The 18,401-nt window shown below is 41.0% G+C and overlaps 1 protein-coding gene across 2 annotated transcripts; it reads right to left on the reverse strand.

Annotated features, from left to right (window-relative positions):
* Positions 1-4,321: 4,321 nt before the first annotated feature.
* Positions 4,322-17,545, reverse strand: LOC106609531 (anoctamin-6). Of its 2 annotated transcripts, XM_014208451.3 has the most exons (21): positions 17,423-17,531; positions 17,251-17,298; positions 15,235-15,305; positions 14,182-14,310; positions 12,566-12,631; positions 11,664-11,951; positions 11,217-11,330; positions 10,969-11,084; positions 10,671-10,805; positions 10,288-10,393; positions 9,927-9,987; positions 9,570-9,715; positions 9,343-9,420; positions 8,973-9,198; positions 8,434-8,603; positions 7,996-8,093; positions 7,133-7,263; positions 6,210-6,415; positions 5,759-5,964; positions 5,568-5,673; positions 4,322-5,421 (listed from the first exon to the last, which is right to left on the reverse strand). In XM_014208451.3, the coding sequence occupies exons 1-21, from the start codon at positions 17,439-17,441 to the stop codon at positions 5,206-5,208; spliced, it is 2,736 nt and encodes a 911-aa protein (XP_014063926.1). In that variant the 5' UTR covers positions 17,442-17,531; the 3' UTR covers positions 4,322-5,205. The 2 variants fall into 2 exon arrangements, with proteins under 2 accessions (XP_014063926.1, XP_014063925.1); XM_014208450.3 differs by having other exon boundaries at positions 17,251-17,545.
* Positions 17,546-18,401: the final 856 nt, after the last annotated feature.

Here is an 18,401-nt window from a genome sequence, read left to right on the forward strand (position 1 = left end):
TTGCCATGCAAATGAACTGAATCCCCAAAAAACATTCCCATTGCATTTCAGCCCTGCCACAAAATGACCAGCTGACATCATGTGTGTGATTTTCTCATTAACACAGGTGTGAGTGTTGACGAGGACAAGGCTGGAGATCACTCTGTCATGCTGATTGAGGTCAAATAACGGACTGGAAGCTTCAAAAGGAGGATGGTGCGTGGAATCATTGCTCTTGCTCTGTCAACCATGGTTACCTGCAAGGAAACCCATACTGTCATCATTGCTTTGCACAAAAAGGGCTTCACAGGCAAGGATATTGCTGCCAGTAAGATTGCACCTAAATCAATTATTTATCGGATCATCAAGAACTTCAAGGAGAGCGGTTCAATTGTTGTGAAGAAGGCTTCAGGGTGCCCAAGAAAGTCCAGCAAGCGCCAGGACCGTCTCCTAAAGTTGATTCAGTTGCGGGATCGGGGTACCACCAGCACAGAGCTTGCTCAGGAATGGCAGCAGGCAGGTGAGTGCATCTGCACGCACAGTGAGGGGAAGACTTTTGGAGGATGGCCTGGTGTCAAGAAGGGCAGCAAAGAAGCCACTTCTCTCCAGGAAAAACATCAGGGACAGACGGATATTCTGCAAAAGGTACAGGGATTGGGCTGCAGAGGACTGGGGTAAAGTCATTTTGTCTGATGAATCCCCTTTCCGATTGTTTGGGTCCTCCGGAAAAAAGCTTGCCCGGAGAAGACAAGGTGAGCTACCATCAGTCCTGTGACATACCATCAGTCCTGTGTCATGCCAACAGTAAAGCATCCTGAGACCATTCATGTGTGGGGTTGCTTCTCAGCCAAGGGAGTGGGCTCACTCATAATTTTGCCTAAGAACACAGCCATGAATAAAGAATGGTACCAACACATCCTCTGAGAGCAACTTCTCCCAACCATCCAGGAACTGTTTGGTGATGAACAATACCTTTTCCAGCATGATGGAGCACCTTGCCATAAGGCAAAAGTGATAACTAAGTGGCTCGGGGAACAAAACATCAATATTTTGGGTCCATAGCCAGGAAACTCCCCAGACCTTAATCCCATTGAGAACTTGTGGTCGATCCTCAAGCGGCGGGTGGACAAACAAAAACTCACAAATTCTGACAAACTCCAAGCATTGATTACGCAAGAATGGGCTGCCATCAGTCAGGATGTGGCCCAGAAGTTAATTGACAGCATGCCAGGGCGGATTGCAGAGGTCTTGAAAAAGAAGGGTCAACACTGCAAATATTGACTCTTTGGATCAACTTCATGTAATTGTCAATAAAAGCCTTTGACACTTATGAAATGCTTGTAATTATACTTCAGTATTCCATGGTAACGTCTGAGAAATATATCTAAAGACACTGAAGCAGCAAACTTTGTGGAAATTAATATTTGTGTAATTCTCAAAACTTTTGGCCACAGCTGTATACATATGAATTGAGTAATGCAAGATATGTAGACATTATTAAAGTGACTAGTGCAATTTGGGTTACGTGAACCACTGCTTTTAATCAGGGCAAGGTGACCGGAAACATGACCGAATACAAAGTGTAGCTATTCCCTCCGCAAGGCAATCAAACAAGCTAAGCGTCAGTATAGAGACAAAGTAGAGTCTATTTGCAGAGTCTATTTAATTGTCAGATGACACTGGGCCAATTGTGCGCTGCTCTATGGGACTTCCAATCACTGCCGGTTGTAACACAGCCTGAAATCAAACCTGGGTCTGCAGTGACGCCTCTAGCACTGAGATTCAGTGCCTTAGACCGCTGCGCCACTCGGGAGCCCTGTTGTCATAGCGATAGATAGAGGACTCATCATGGATATAACCCGTTTTAGCATGGACATTGCCATTGAGGGCTTCCACCATTTTAAAGTAGTCAACTGATTGGGGATTCCATTGAGTTAGGAGAAATCAGCCGAAGAAGAAAACGAACTACTTTAAAATGCAGTCACAGACGTTATAATGGCACAGATGCAAAGATGAGTCCTCTATCTATTTCTATGGCCTGTTGTTCACAGCATATCTGCCCTCTCATTGGATAGAATGGTCCCACCTGATCTCGCCTCTTCCCATCCGCCTTCCATATTTGAGGACACGTATTTCCATTGTTAAAGCGGTCACTTGACTATCTTGTCAATATGATAGACAATCTTCGTTACTAGATAACATTTGAGTCCAAAAGCAAACAAACATCAGTCACAAACCAGTCACAAGACTGTCAGGGCAATGGCAGACACAACACAGCATTTCAAGTATGAGAACATGTGCAGTTTATTTGGAAGATGAACTGTATCTGACCTGAACTTTGAAATGACGACCAACATAATCACGGTTCTATATAAAAAACAAGGAATTTTGATTTTATTTGGGATAACATACAAATTACAATACACTTGACAAAATACTTGAAAGACAAATATCGTACACAGAGGCAGATTCTTAGTTCGTATATACCTTTGGTTTAAAAAAATCACAATATAATACAGCAACATTCAAGAGGTTAGTCTATGGCAATAGACTTCTATCAAAATGCTTAAAATTGAATACATAGGTCAAAAATGTTACTGTAAATACTTGAGGTGACCATGAGTATGTATGGAAGCTCGTTCCCGCCACCCAAAAATAACATCTGACTACGAATTATGAGATAGTAAGTCATAATTATATGATAGTAAGTCATTATTATGAGATACGTTCAGGCGTTCTGTATCACATAAATCCAATGTGCACTTTGCATCAGGCCCTCCTCAACTAAGGATAACCTTATGCATATCTTATAGTCAATCACACATTGTGTGTGTGTGTGTGTGAGAGAGAGAGAGAAAAAGATAGAGAGATTGTGGTGAAATTGTTCAATATTAACGTATTGAAGAGTTTTGTTGATGTGAGTTGGTGCCTGTTTGATGACATCTGGTTGACATCAGATTTAATTAATATGTACAAACATTATAAACACCTTCCTAATATTGAGTTGCACTCCCTTTTGCCCTCAGAACAGCCTCAATTTGTTGGGTCATGGACTCTACAAGGTGTCGAAAGCGTTCCACAGGGATGCTGGCCCATGTTGACTTCAATGCTTTCCACAGTTGTGTCAAGTTGGCTGGGTGTCCTTTGGGTGGTGGACCATTCTTGATACACACGGGAAACTGTTGAACGTGAAAACCCAGTAGCGTTGAAGTTCTTGACACTCTCAAACCAATGCGCCTGGCACCTACTACTATACTCCATTCAAAGGCACTTAAATATTTTGTCTTGCCCTTTCACCCTCTGAATGGCACACATAAAAAATCCTTCTTTAACCTGTCTCTTCCCCTTCTCTTCCCCTTCATCTACACTGATTGAAGTGGGTTTTACAAGTAAAATCAATAAGGAACAATAGCTTTCACCTGGATTCACCTGGTCAGTCTATGCCCGTTCCATGATCTCGCCATCACGGTTGACAACTCCATTGTGTCCTCCTCCCAGAGTGCTAAGAACCTTGGCGTGACCCTGGACAACACCCTGTCGTTCTCTACTAACATCAAGGCGGTGACCCGATCCTGTAGGTTCATGCTCTACAACATTCGCAGAGTACGACCCTGCCTCACACAGGAAGCGGCGCAGGTCCTAATCCAGGCACTTGTCATCTCCCGTCTGGATTACTGCAACTCGCTGTTGGCTGGGCTCCCTGCCTGTGCCATTAAACCCCTACAACTCATCCAGAACGCCGCAGCCCGTCTGGTGTTCAACCTTCCCAAGTTCTCTCACGTCACCCCGCTCCTCCGCTCTCTCCACTGGCTTCCTGTTGAAGCTCGCATCCGCTACAAGACCATGGTGCTTGCCTACGGAGCTGTGAGGGGAACGGCACCTCCGTACCTTCAGGCTCTGATCAGGCCCTACACCCAAACAAGGGCACTGCGTTCATCCACCTCTGGCCTGCTCGCCTCCCTACCTCTGAGGAAGCACAGTTCCCGCTCAGCCCAGTCAAAACTGTTCGCTGCTCTGGCACCCCAATGGTGGAACAAGCTCCCCCACGACGCCAGGACAGCAGTCAATCACCACCTTCCGGAGACACCTGAAACCCCACCTCTTTAAGGAATACCTAGGATAGGATAAAGTAATCATTCTAACCCCCCCCCCCCCCCCTTAAAAGATTTACATGCACTATTGTAAAGTGGTTGTTCCACTGGATATCATAAGGTGAATCCGCCAATTTGTAAGTCGCTCTGGATAAGAGCGTCTGCTAAATGACTTAAATGTAAATGTGTAAAGCCACTGATTCTTCAATAATGTAACTTAGAAATGAGTAACGGTCTTATCCAATCAGAACCCAAAATATAAGCTTGGTTTACTCTCTTATAATTGTAATTGTAAACAAACACAGTATAGCTTCAACACATGGTTAAAAATATAATTTGTATCTCATGGATGGTCAGTCCTTGCATCCATATGTGAGTCCTTGTGTCTATGTATTTGAGATTGGTTACATTTCTCCTGCCCCATTCCTTAGCTGTGGTGGGAGAAGCTATGTTATTGTGCGAATCCCTGATTTCCCCTTTAAAAGGGGTCGACCTGCAGGACTATTCAATGTCCATGATCCAGACATTCTATCTCACAATTACAACTTTCTATCTCATAATTATACCTTATTATTTCATAACTCGGTCAGATATTTTTTCTTGGTTGGTGGGAATGAGCTTCCATACTTGATGACTTGCCTGCTTAATGCAATTTGAGCTTTTGGAATTATTCCTGACTAAATCAAGCACACCTTGAGTATTACAAATGTTTTGATAAGCCTAGGCCACAAATGGTATAAAAATCTGTATGTTTTGTTTAAAGAAGAAAAGTATTGTTGTCATTCATAATCTTCCATATTTACCGTACAGTCAAACATATGGCATTGAATCCTAATTTTAACAATACAAGACACATAAAATGTAACAGGGTACATGTAACAATCAGTGACATAAAAGTGCTAAATATGCAATAGATCCAGAGATCTGAGCAACAGAGCTGAGCTTCATGGCTGGTTTGGTTGGTCGTAGTCCCCACCAAGCTATTAAGCTACTAGTAATATTAATAATATTAATTCATAGTAATTAAAGTTATTAAAACATGTATTGAATACATCTTTAGCTGCTCACAATACTTGTAAATATTGTAGGTCCTGACAAAGGCAGGACTCTCTCTTCTCTGACAAAGTTTCGGAGATTAAAAGTAAAGGTCCATCATCTCCTCATCCTGGTCCTCATTGTGCTTAAGTATCTTATCAGCGACAGGCTTTAAGCGTTTGGTCACCAGTTTGAGGTTGGTCTCGTGAAGGATGACCTGGCTCAAGTACTTCTCTCGTTTGATCTGTTCCCTCACTGTGTAAGGCACGTCCGGGATCACGTAGGACAGAACGAACTTGGTCAGGTATACAATGTGCTGAGGGGACAAGGGTATAAGGGTCGGAAGGAGGGAAAACATTATTAGGATTTCTTGAAAGGCTAGAAAATGTCCATCTGGCATTAGACTACACTGTAGAAAGAAAAATCAGGTCAAAGCCACGTTTCAGAGAAATTTCTACTCACCTCTACAACTATTATGAAAGCCATCTTGGCAGCTATCACATGCCAGTAGTAGATACTGTATTCATACTGTCTGTGGTGTCCTGGTGGATATCTGAAATCTCGATATCTAAAGTATGACAGAGAGACTGCATGAACTATTTCAATGTCTAACACGATTTCGTTGAAATCCATCTCATATACGTTCACATTACCTGCAGGTGGTGCTGTTATTGAACCAGTAAGGTGTTTGCAAGGGCCGGCTCTTATTGGAGAAGTCCTGGATGTCGAACACAGAGAGCGTGTTGTTGATGTAGCCCTGCATGGTGTGACTGGAATGGTCTCCATAGGGATACACAGAGAAAGACCAGTAGTAAACCAACCGTGGGATCATGTCTGATGTGAAGGCAATGATCATGGCCTGGCAGAGAGACAAGTGGAGGAGACAGTGCACATTAAACTGGTGCTCATCATAATAGATTAATTATAATCTATCTAAGAATGTCACTACATCAGCATGGTAACAATCAAATTATATGATTGTTACCATGCTGATCCAGTGATGGGACTATGCAATGGAGGAAAAAACAAGATAAATACATCATCTTAAAAAATATATGTATGTTTCATAATACTTCATAATCCAATGGAGGAGCCATCACTCACATTTGATGCCACAGCCAAGATGGCGACACCTTGGAGAATGGGTTGCCATGCCCCGATGTCTTGGGCCTTCTCTGGAACCATGCGGCGGAACTGGGTGATGATCTTCCAGGCGTCCACTCGGATCTCAAAGAGGTTATTGACCAGAGCCAGGACAGGAGCCAGGGGGAAGGAGGCCACGAACAGAGTCACAAAACCAAACTGGATCACTGTAGGAAAAAGCCACGCAGACACAAAGCCAAATTTGATCCCTGCAGAAAAAAGCCTTTCCATCAATAGATCTGGGAACCTGATACTATGATAGTAGTTGATAGGCTAGCTAGGGGGGAACCTGATACTATGATAGTAGTTGATAGGCTAGCTAGGGGGGAACCTGATACTATGATAGTAGTTGATAGGCTAGCTAGGGGGGAACCTGATACTATGATAGTTAGAAGCTGACAGGCTAGCTAGGGGGGAACCTGATACTATGATAGTAGTTGATAGGCTAGCTAGGGGGGAACCTGATACTATGATAGTAGTTGATAGGCTAGCTAGGGGGGAACCTGATACTATGATAGTTAGAAGCTGATAGGCTAGCTAGGGGGGAACCTGATACTATGATAGTAGCTGATAGGCTAGCTAGGGGGAACCTGCTACTATGATAGTAGCTAGGGGGGATTTGCACCATATAGCTTATGTCCATCCAACCCTTCTAGATTAAGCAAGTGCCTTGGGGATAGGGGCTAGGGGCTAGAGGTGGTTTCTGGACAGAGCCCAAAGAAATAGCAGGATCAGCTTAAAAAACTTCTGAGCATACGCATATAGCTGCCACCATATTGCGTCCACACCTATCCAATCCTCTCAGATCTACAGAGGTGCCCGGGGATAGGGGCTAGGGGTTGATTTGGAGAGGAAGAGAGTTTGCCTCATTCTTCATATCTTACCCATCTCCAGGTATTCATAGAAGAGGCCCAGCTTCCCAATGGGCTGCAGCTGATAGTCCTGTTCCCAGCGAGGAATCACCTTTTCAGACCCCACACGTGTGCAGTAGCGGAATATCAAATTCTTCATCCACCTGATGAGAAACATGTAAATCGCAGAATCATGCTGCTTATTAAAAGGTTATAGAGCTCGCCAGCTTGTAGTCCTAAAAACACGGAAATGACCTAGCATTTTCTATGGGGAAAATACAAATAATACAAAAAAACTGAAATTAGCATTTCCTATGTGTAAAATTAATAGGGAAAGAATGGGGTTTTGGGATAAATGCCGAAAATAAGGTCTGAGGTTGAAATAGGATTAGGAGATATTATACGTTTTGTCCTATGAGATAATATCAGTCAGTTAACATGACCTTAATGAATTATGAAGCCTTTATGTGCTTTATGTTTTTGTTTTGATTACATAAATGCTTTAAAATTCACAAAAAGTGACGTTAGCTGATGAAAATGATCTCATACAACAAAACGTATAAGATCTCCTTAGCCTGTGTTTTTGGCATTTATCCAGAAACCCAACAAAAAAACATTCATTTCCCCATAGTCTTTGGCCAATAAGCCATGGTGGAGTTAGACTCCGTTAGTGCCTGCAAAAAGACGCCTTTATGTTTGCTCTCTGAATCAGATAATAATGATGTCTGGATACAGATACACTTGAAGATAAAGGGGAATTCCATTTTGAGTTGGGATGGAATAAACCATTGAACCAACCTTGATCCAATATAACTGGGAAACTTTACGGTTGCTGGGCTCCTAGAGAGCTGATGTGGTTGGCTATTTTATGTTCTTCCATTGAACCAAAAACTTACGGCAGCAGCACCTCCTGAATGTTATTCCAGATGGCTTTACCGCCCATGATGACAGTGAGCTGGGTTGTCAACTCAATCAGGCATCCTCCTGGATCACACTGGTAAGGATGAGACAAAAACAATGCATGAACCAATGTTGACCATCTTGTAGTATTACATGATAAAGCACCTCCATTCCATCAACTTGTATTTTGTGGAAGATTTCCTCATCTAGGTCTTTCATTTGAAATATGAAGGTCTCTTTTAGTCAAACAAAAAAGCCACAGAATGCAACAGCTAATAATTTGGCAACGTAGTTAGAACACAAGCGAAGTGGAAAAGCAAAACACTGTCATACTGTGTTATCACATATTCTGTGCCAAGCACCAATCAACTGAGCCTTCAATCAACTGATCTTTCAATCAACTGATCTTTCAATCAACTGATAGGCATACGTACCTCCTCATTCCTGTACTTGCCCAGCAGGTAAACAGGTTGCCCAGGGTAACCAACCACTTTCCCTTTGGCAAAGGCAATGTAGAAGCAGGAGGAGTAGTAGTTGACAAACTGGAACAGGAACATCTTCAGAGTCAGACTGTTCTCATAATCCGTCTTGGTCCTTGGAAGCTCTTTAAAATGAAGTAAGGCATCTTCTCAGTCTCATCAAAAAAAAACATCAGGCTTAAATCAAGCTTTTTCTGTGTCCAGATTCTGCAAGTGACTCTGAATAAGGACATCAGCTAAGGGCTATTGTGGTGTTGTGAATTTCCTAGAGTATAAATATGTTGGCATACATATATTTGGATTACTTCAGACCTATTGGTGTGCAATATTTACTCATACCATGGTATAATTGCAGAATGTTTGGGGCACTGCATCAACCTTGCTAAGGCATGTTTGAGTGAATATTAGCCCTTGTCTGAAAGCAGTTTGAGAAACACCATAGTTCCGTATAGCAAACCACATATTTCCTGTTGTTTGACATTGAGGCGTCTCACCGAAGTCAGTGATCCAGATGGCAACCCTCTCATACAGGATGTTGAGCACCATGATTACTACGAAGCTGATGATAGAAGCAGTGACGGAGGTGGCCATTTGTGCGGTCACATACTCCTTAAACGGTTCGAGCTCCTTTAGGTCAGACTGGAGTCTCGTCGAAAATGAGAAGAACACTGCCAGTCGGTATACGATGATGGCCACCACTGATGCTAGGATCAACACAATCTGAACACAAGCACAAACACAAGAATTGGAGGGGTCAGACGTGAAACAAAGGTTAGGGTTATATAAAAAAAAATTGCTGTTGGAGTGCATGTAAATTGGCCTATTCAGAACAAGATAACAGTAGAGAAATCCCAAAGTTTTTACCCAGAATAAGACGGTCCCGATTCCTAAAGACACTCTTATACACCGTCCACAGGCTGTATAAGGTACTTTCTCTTTTACCTAAATGAAGAATAACATGTTTTACAATGAAGTAATGATACAGGTATTACTGTCCTTTTAAAACAAGTATACAACATTACTATCATCGGTCCTGAGTCTGACGCTATAGAATCACCATAGGGACTGTGTGACGAATGTATGTTCCTTACCCGTGTGACAGGGTTGATTCTCTCGTGGTTACACTTGGCCTCATACTCGGGACGAGGTTGCTCCTCCTGCTCAAGGAACTCCACGGTGTCCCACTCATACTCCAGCTCTGCCTGGTAGCGCTTCCAGAACTCCAGAAACACGGTCACTAGAACCAGGATGGGAACAAGAGTGTAAAGCTTTATTTTACCTGCCTGGTCCTAGACTGTAGCATGTACTGAGGAAAACTCTAATATCATTATCATGCAACATCTAATTGCTAATAAGCTTAGATAGACAAAACTACACACTAAAATATTACAGTTTCTTAAACCTCAACATTTGAACATTTGGTAAGTTTAATGAATGAAATGACTCACCCCAAATGGCCATAAAGACAGCAAACACCAGCGTCCCATAGTTATCAAATATGCACAGTTTCTAAGGAAAACAAGATCACGTGAAATACATGTTTTCTCTCCATCCATGACTCTTTGTAAATTTATATGAAAACAAACCCTGTTCAAAAAGGTTGAATATGACTTGTAGCATGTCTCATGGGCCAAGGAGTCTGAGAAAACAGTCTGACATAACAAGCATTGGCAAATATAATTTAAAGGGACTCACTATCCATATAAGTCACTTTCATAATCACTCTGAATTGACCATGGGAGTGAATGAGATAAGAACCTGTATAGCCATGGACCAGAATTAGTGAACCATAATGTATACATTACTTACTTTCGAAGATTCACAGGTGCTGTTCAGCCTCCAGTATGTGCACTCCTTATCACACTGAGGACACATCACAATATTTCCTCCAATCAAAGGGTCGCACACCTCTTTGCTGTCCAATAAATGAACAGAACAGATGGGTCAAACTTCAGCAAAAACTCAACAACAAAATGCAACAAAGTTGTTAATCATTGGGTTTTCACACAGTTAGAGTGTCAGGGAACAGCATGGAAGGAACATCAATCCACTTATATTTACTCTACTTAACCTTATGTGTTCTGTCCTGCACTAATTGATCTTCATTTGATATACACTAGATTTAGCAACTTGTAATATATTTCTATGGTGTTGTGGGTTTCTGAAGTACTTTCTTTGAGTTTTAAACATACCTCCAGGTGCTTGTTTCTTGAGTCGTGTACCCATAAATGAAACAGCCAAGTCCAACAATGGCAGCGAGGGCGAGCATGGCTGTATAGAAGCCCAGCCAAGCAAAGTAAATGCCAATCTTTTCCCCATAATACTTTCTGTGAGAAAATGAAAGAAAATATTATTATTTTCCGTAATTACAATGATTAGGCCTCTAAGCACATTCTGTTTGGAATAATAATTCTCAACACCTTATTATGCTAAAGCAGCCATGTGCGTGCAATGTGCATTTTTGCGAAAGTAGATTAAAGCATGAATTACCTTATGAGATCAAGTGGCTGCATCTTATAGAAACTCTTAGGGTGAGCCCACTCGTTATACAGGAGGTATCTCTCATTGGGGCACTCATCTTCTTTCGACCTGACGTTGAATCTGCACTAAAGTAAGTTCACAGAAAACAAAACTAAAAAGTCCATAAAAACACTGCTCAGTCTTTTCACAGATAGATTGGTGTTTAATGTACTATGTTGTCAGTTACTAGTGCCACCCCACTCTTTATCCCCACTCACATCATGCAGGGGATAAGCAGCCTTGTACACCCCCCCATCGAGCAGCTTGGTGACACCAAACTTCTTGATGTTCCCTCGCACCTCATAGGGGGCTCGGCTGAGGATGTAGTAGGCCTGAGGAGGAAGACCAACCATTCTGTTATCATTGAAGTGTTAAGAAAAGAGTGTTAACACTGTGTTTTAAGTATAGGTACATTGATATTTTCATAGCGCAAGGGCTGAATAACCAATCTGTGGTCTACAGACAAAATATCTTCCAACACCATTTAGCAGCATCAGAAACCTGAGATGCTTAAACTACCGAAAGTAAGTCAATGAGGTGACTTCTCTTTAGTGATTTATTTTTAATCTCTATCAAAATCTAGTGCGCTGCTGCATCTTTAACCTCTTATTGGTTGACTTTGGGGTTTATACTCCATGATGAGGTAAAGAAAGCAGTGCACTTGCCATTCTACTCCTCATGGATGGCGTGAAGAAGAGGTCCCGGTCCTTCACGTAGAAGTACTCCAGCCTGTCCTTCTCGAACGGGGCGGTGAAGTACTCCGTCTCCTTGGCTATGAGGTCCTCACTGGGGTAGAAGTGTCTGGTGATGCAGCTGAGGAAGTTGAAGGGCGAGGACGTGGTGGACAGGTCATTGGGCTGAATGGGCAGCTTGATGTGGAGGACCTCGGCGTAGGTACACAGCACGTCCCAGGGCATGTGCACCTTGACGAACAACAGCTTCTCATCTACCACCTTGTCGGAATGACGAAGATAAAATAACAAGATAAGGCAGCCCTTTTCATTTCAACTAAATGTATTACAACTTCAGTAATCCCCTAAGGGGCAATTAAGAAGACATTGCCATGATCACAAATTACATCCTCCACATAAAACAAGTATTAAAATACCACATAAATCTAATGCAATACTTTATTGTCTACAAAATCAGAAGTTGGCTCTGTGTTTATCAATGTTAACTCATTGATCCTATTCCATGAAATACCACTAAAGTGAAACTACTCAAATAATGGAATTGGTGCCATAGTTTTCCACTGCAATTCAATCTCAACCCTTTCTGAGGAAATAGTTGGCTGTTTAAAAGGAAAACTTTGTAAAACAACTGTGTCTGCCATCGAAAATGCAGCCAAAAACAAGATCCACAAGGTCACTTAAATAAGCAGCATGATAATAAAACTATGTAACAAATACAAACATTAGGTATTTCTCTACCATTTCAGACCAAACGAATGTAAGATACTAAATATTGTTTCCATCCAATCGTCCCTGAATATCTACACACTCTACAAGCTAACAGCAGAGTAAATACATAAAGCCAGTCCTTGTAAAATGCATTATGGGCCACTCACAGATCTGGCAGCCTCTAGTTCCATCCCCATCTTCATCAAGCTGGCCTCAAAGTACTCTCTGCGTTGCTAGGGAAGAGAATACAGGATGTTAAATGAATGGATCCCGTGTTTGTAACACTGCCCCTTCTGTTTCCCTATTGGATGAGATCCAATCTGTTTCTCTTATTACTCTTGTAATGAAAAGTTCTTTACACATGTTAAATGTAATATCTAATACATTATTCTTATTATCCCATCTTAACTGTGGTTGTGTATAATAAATGATGAATGAAAAGTGTCATTATATTGACATTACAGTGACCTATTTCCCCTCAATGGATAGCAATGCACTGACTGATTTCAACCATGTATGAAACTGACTACATCTGTATGGGAATTGTGTGTACGATACAAGACTTCTGATAAAATCACATCAAATAAATAAAAGGTCAATCAAAATACATTGCTACTACGTACGTCTGTATGCTTCTGTTTAGTGCATCCACAATACTTGCAAAGAATTGTAAATACAGAATATATAACTGGGTTGGGAATGACTAAAGGGTCAGTTTCTAGGGAAGTGGATTTTTTACTCCTTTTCCCTCTCCGTCTGTGAAAGTGCATTAAAGCCACCACAGCAGCACTTCAGTATAATGGAGTTTCTATATAATGGAGTGTCTAGTCTGGGCATGTCATAATAGCCCCACTGGGACATGACATCAAGAGCTTGGCAACATAAGTGACCACAGCTGCATAGGAGGCGTGTACACTCCTTCTGCTTTCAATACTCCCTGCCCCCAAACCACTCATTGTAAAACATGAATTCAACATATGGGGGATTGTTGGTGAATCACAAATGTTACCTCTATCAAAGGTGCATTTACTTATTATTTCAGCCATTATGATGCGCCAAAATCTGACATTTGGAAAATTATATTATGACATTTGCAAGGATAGTGTATAGTGTATGTTAGTGTATGTTACATTTCTGTCACCTTGTTGTGAAGGATATTGTGAAACAGAGATTTTACTTTCACAAAAGTGTGTAATACAGTACACGACATACCTGCATGTGCAACATACCGTCTAGAATTTCCTCATGTTTTATTTTGGTATGTTCATTTGGCATATGATGATAAAATTATTGTACATTTGTAAATGGCCTCATATTAATCATAGTGTTAAGAAAAGAGGGTTAACACTGTTAACCTTAGATCTGACACACCGTGACTGAAGCAAAGAAAAACTCCCTGTACAAATATTCAAAGTCAATATTCCGGGTGTACAATGAGAAAGCGTTGTGTGAATTCCTTAGGTCCTGGCATAATACATCACCAGCTTCTATGACGGAACATAAAACTGATCCCTACAAGTTAACATCTTTGATGGAATGCGGCTTTAGTAACTTGTTTCATAGATAATACAGTAGTCCTCTTAAGCTATAAGAAAACACATTTAGATTCACATATTCCTCAAAACTATGCTTACATTGTGAAACTGCATATCATTTCAAACATGCCTTTTCACAGCACAGTAGGAATACTGTTTTTAACTTCTGTCAGACAGAAACCTGCTGACCATGTTGAAAGTGAATAAGGACACTTAGACTCACAATCTGCCACCAGAAATGCACTTACTTTACGTTTCTGGAACGTTCTATTTTTGTCAATCTCCTTCATGTCCTCATCTTCATAGACTAAGACAAAGTCGATCCGTCTAACCCCATCATTGAAGAACAGAGAGTCAGATTTGCCGTTGAACTCAGCCTGTGGGCAAAAACAACAGGCGATATCTGGTAGCTCCACAGTGATATCTGGTAGCTCCACAGCCTCAAACTCAAACTCTTCTTCTTCCATGATATCATACATGTCCTTTAACGAGAGAGGGACTGACAGACAGCCTCACTGTGCTTGTACGAGACCCTACTAGACAACGTCTTTCTCAACTGACATCAGACTTAGATGGGAGAGGGAGGGAGGGAAGAGTCTACAACGGCAAAAAGTGACACACCCTTTTTTTGTTCCATGAACGATAACAGTCCACATTTGGATTGGGATCAAACATAGACCTCTCTTGTAATTACAGATATTTGGCACATTGATTCATGCATTTTCTGCATATGAAAATACAAAAGCAAATTAATCCACATCCCTCTTGGTGAAATAAATGCAAGAACAAGCCATGTTATACAAATATGGTATTAATTGTAAAGTTATTCATTGGCAGCTCAAAGTAATACTACTGTCACGGCCGTCGTAGTGATTAGACCAAAATGCAGCGGGGATGTGAATGCTCATGTTCTTCTTTATTAAAATAAATGAACCCTGAACAAAAATAACAACGAAAACAGTCCTGTCAGGCACACATCTAAACAAGAAACAACTACCCACAAAACCCATTGAAAAAGACCCCTACTAAATAGGACCTTCAATTAGAGGCAACGAGGAACAGCTGCCTCCAATTGAAGGTCAAAACAATAAACTAAAGAAGAAATACAAAACATAGAACACTACCCAAAAACCCCAACAACACAAAACAAACACACCCCTGCCACGTCCTGACCAAACTACAATTACAAATAACCCCTTATACTGGTCAGGACGTGACAACTACAACTACTATTAAAGCTATGAGTACTAATCATTTTCATAATGCAGAAATGTTATACAATTTAAAGGGTTGAGACTCACCTTCTCCACTTTGGGCACTGATGCCCCCTCAGGTATAGTCTCAAAGGTTGGCAAAAACTCCTGAGAATAGACTGCCCCCCCCCCCAAAAAAAAACATGTATTAAAGACATGAGAGACATGCATGACAAGATCTTGATGGAGATGTGACTCTTCTTAACCACCATCTTTTGTAAGACTCTGACAAGGCCCAGCTGATTATTATACATTATCAGATTTACTGAGCATATGCACCAGTGCAAAGTACTCATATCTTTATTTCAGAGGGGAATATAATACCAAAGTAAAGCACATTCAACAACCCACATTAAATTGTGTTCATTCAGTTAAATGTTACATTTTATTGTGTCTGGTACTACATTCATACTTTACACAACAGATGACATTCCATCGGGAAAACCTCTAAACGTCCCATGGGTAGAAAGTACTATGGAAACCTAATGTAACTGGAATCAGATGGTGTTTGGAAAACATTACCCTTAGTAACGCCCTGGAAAAGACTGTAAATGTTCAAACTCAGATACTCCATGATGGAATAGTTTAAGTATCTTAGGCAAGTACCTCCATTCGACAAGTTGATAGCAACTGTGCTAATAAAACTGTGCTGAAAACATTATTTAAAAATCTTCCAATGTTATTGAATTGAAGCATGCCTGATGTACTTCACTTGACTTGCTTCTATGCAATATTTCTCACTTGTTTGGAATGCAGATCCTTTGAAGTTGCCAGAAATACTTAAATACTTGCATACTGCATGCCGTGTGTCATGCATTTCTCCAAGTTTGACTGTGAACATATGAGACACAATACAATATTTACCTTCAGCAAAACCATCCACTAGCTATGTGATTTATACAGGCAACCCTTTTCCCCCTGTAGAGTGCTTCCCTAGAAACAGACATGCTACGCTGAGCCTGCTTGTACTGACGCTAGACCAGGTCAAAGGCTATGTTTACTAGCTCATGGCAGAAAGACAGACTGATGAAGCACAAGCACTTGTTGGAAGCACTTTCAAAGTACTTTGTTAAATGGAGAGAGTATAAAACACATAAATGGATGTGGAATTTTTTTCAGGCCCTTCCCTCAGTGCATGTATAACCTAAAACTACAACTATTATCAAGTAATTATCTAGTAATGAAAACCTGCCTGATCCCAGAGAATTGATACATTGTAGGAGAGTGGGAGTCTACATTGGGCCAGAAATATGTTTGTTTCTTGTGAATTTAGACTGGGGTAGGGGCAAGCTGTGCAGTCAGCCATAGGCTATGACTGAAATCTGTAATCTGTGAATGTAATCAGTGCAGTTGTTAGGCGTGTGCCTATCTATTGCTATGTCCTCCAGTGTGATCAAGGAATACTTATGTATTCGAGCGACCTTAGTACAACTAGCGACCTTAGTACAACTAGCGACGTAGTCAAGTAAGTCGGCCCTCTTGGTGTATTGGCTAAGGCATTAGCCTGTGGATATCCACAGATATCCCAATATTCGCTGCACTGTTGTCAGAAGTGGGATGGGGCATTCTTCATGGTAAACACTGAAGCCATGGAATGTGTGCCTGTGCATAAAGAGATTTGGAAACATTGGAGCTTACTTTCCGAAGGAAGAATTGACCAGTCAGTGACTGGGTTTGATTCCCAGTTAGGATACCCTCTAATTCACTACAGTATTATAGACACTGTGGTAGATGATAATGAAGTTTATGATAATGTATAGTGTAAGGTACAGCAGAACCCTCTCATTACAGAGGGCAATGGTGGTGCCAAAAGTCAGTAGTTATTGCATAATTCTTGAACGTATGAAATAATAAAGGAGAAAATATATAAGGTGCACAACATAATTACATTTGAGAAGAAAAAAAATGTGCACAAAAAACGATATTTTGAATACCGTAGCGTAGCATATGGTTCATGATAGGTGGAAACGAAAGGCTACAAAGGAAGCCAACATTCTTCCGCCCTTTTCTCTTTCGATAAAATATCTTGTGTTGCGAAAGATAATGAAATCCACGTGAACTTACCGACGTCCTCTATCATACCCATCTCTATCTCCGTGTCGCCCTCCAATTCTGTTTCGGACACATAATCCATTTAAAAAATGTCGTTGTACCCGTCCTCACTAATTTTAATAAATCTGTCACATATCACAAGTCATAAATGGTTAAAAGTGGAGGGTTGTCTGGAAAATTTTACCGCGGGAATAAAGCATCATGTAGATTACTGCCAATGAGCTGCATGTGTTCCAAAAGTTGACAAACTTTATTTGTCCTATACGGACTATGGGTACTTTAGGAGGAGGGTTTTTGACTAGCCTCTCTAGACAGACCGGTTCCCTCCCACCAGCCTAGTTTTTGAGCGATTTGGCAACTTTGTTACGCCCACATAAACTGTCTGAATAGCATTCGTTAGGCCCGTAGTGTAGTTGTCGTTTTCCGATTTCCATATGCAGTGAAAGGATGATTGTCATTCGGAAATGTTATTATTGCATTTGCTGGGTTATTAATAACCAGTGGGCCCGTGGGTGTCCTCAAAGAGCTTTGGAGTCCTGCAAAGGTAGGGACAATGCAAACATATTGAACATAACAGTATGGTCAACATATCTCACATTTAATTGAAATATTGTTTGCCATCCATATTGTGGAATTTCATATCTTGAGTTTTGACAATAAATATAGAGCACATATTTTACTCTTAAAATGTGACCCCTTGTTATCTGTTGTGTTCCCAACCAAATTCCCTGTCAGATGCTGTTCCCTATACTGTTCCATATAAGATAGACCTATGGGTCCCCACCATACTGTTCCCCATTAGATAAGTTCAGTGGCGACCCATCATTCATTGCCTGTTTTGCATGTTACTTTGGCATTAATACGTGTCACATATCAGTTTGCAAACAATGTCAAACAAATATACACTACCATTCAAAAGTTTGGGGTCACTTAGAAATGTCCTAGTTTTTGAAAGAAAATAACATTTTTTTGTCAATTAAAATAACATCAAATTGATCAGAAATACAGTGTAGACATTGTTAATGTTGTAAATGACTATTGTAGCTGGAAACGGCCGATTTGTAATGGAATATCTATGTAGGCGTACAGAGGCCCATTATCAGCAACCATTACTCCTGTGTTCCAATGGCACGTTGTGTTAGCTAATCCAAGTTTATCATTTT

This window comes from Salmo salar, chromosome 07, assembly GCF_965601325.2.
Source record: "Salmo salar chromosome 07, fSalSal1, whole genome shotgun sequence".
Classification (NCBI taxonomy): domain Eukaryota; kingdom Metazoa; phylum Chordata; class Actinopteri; order Salmoniformes; family Salmonidae; genus Salmo; species Salmo salar.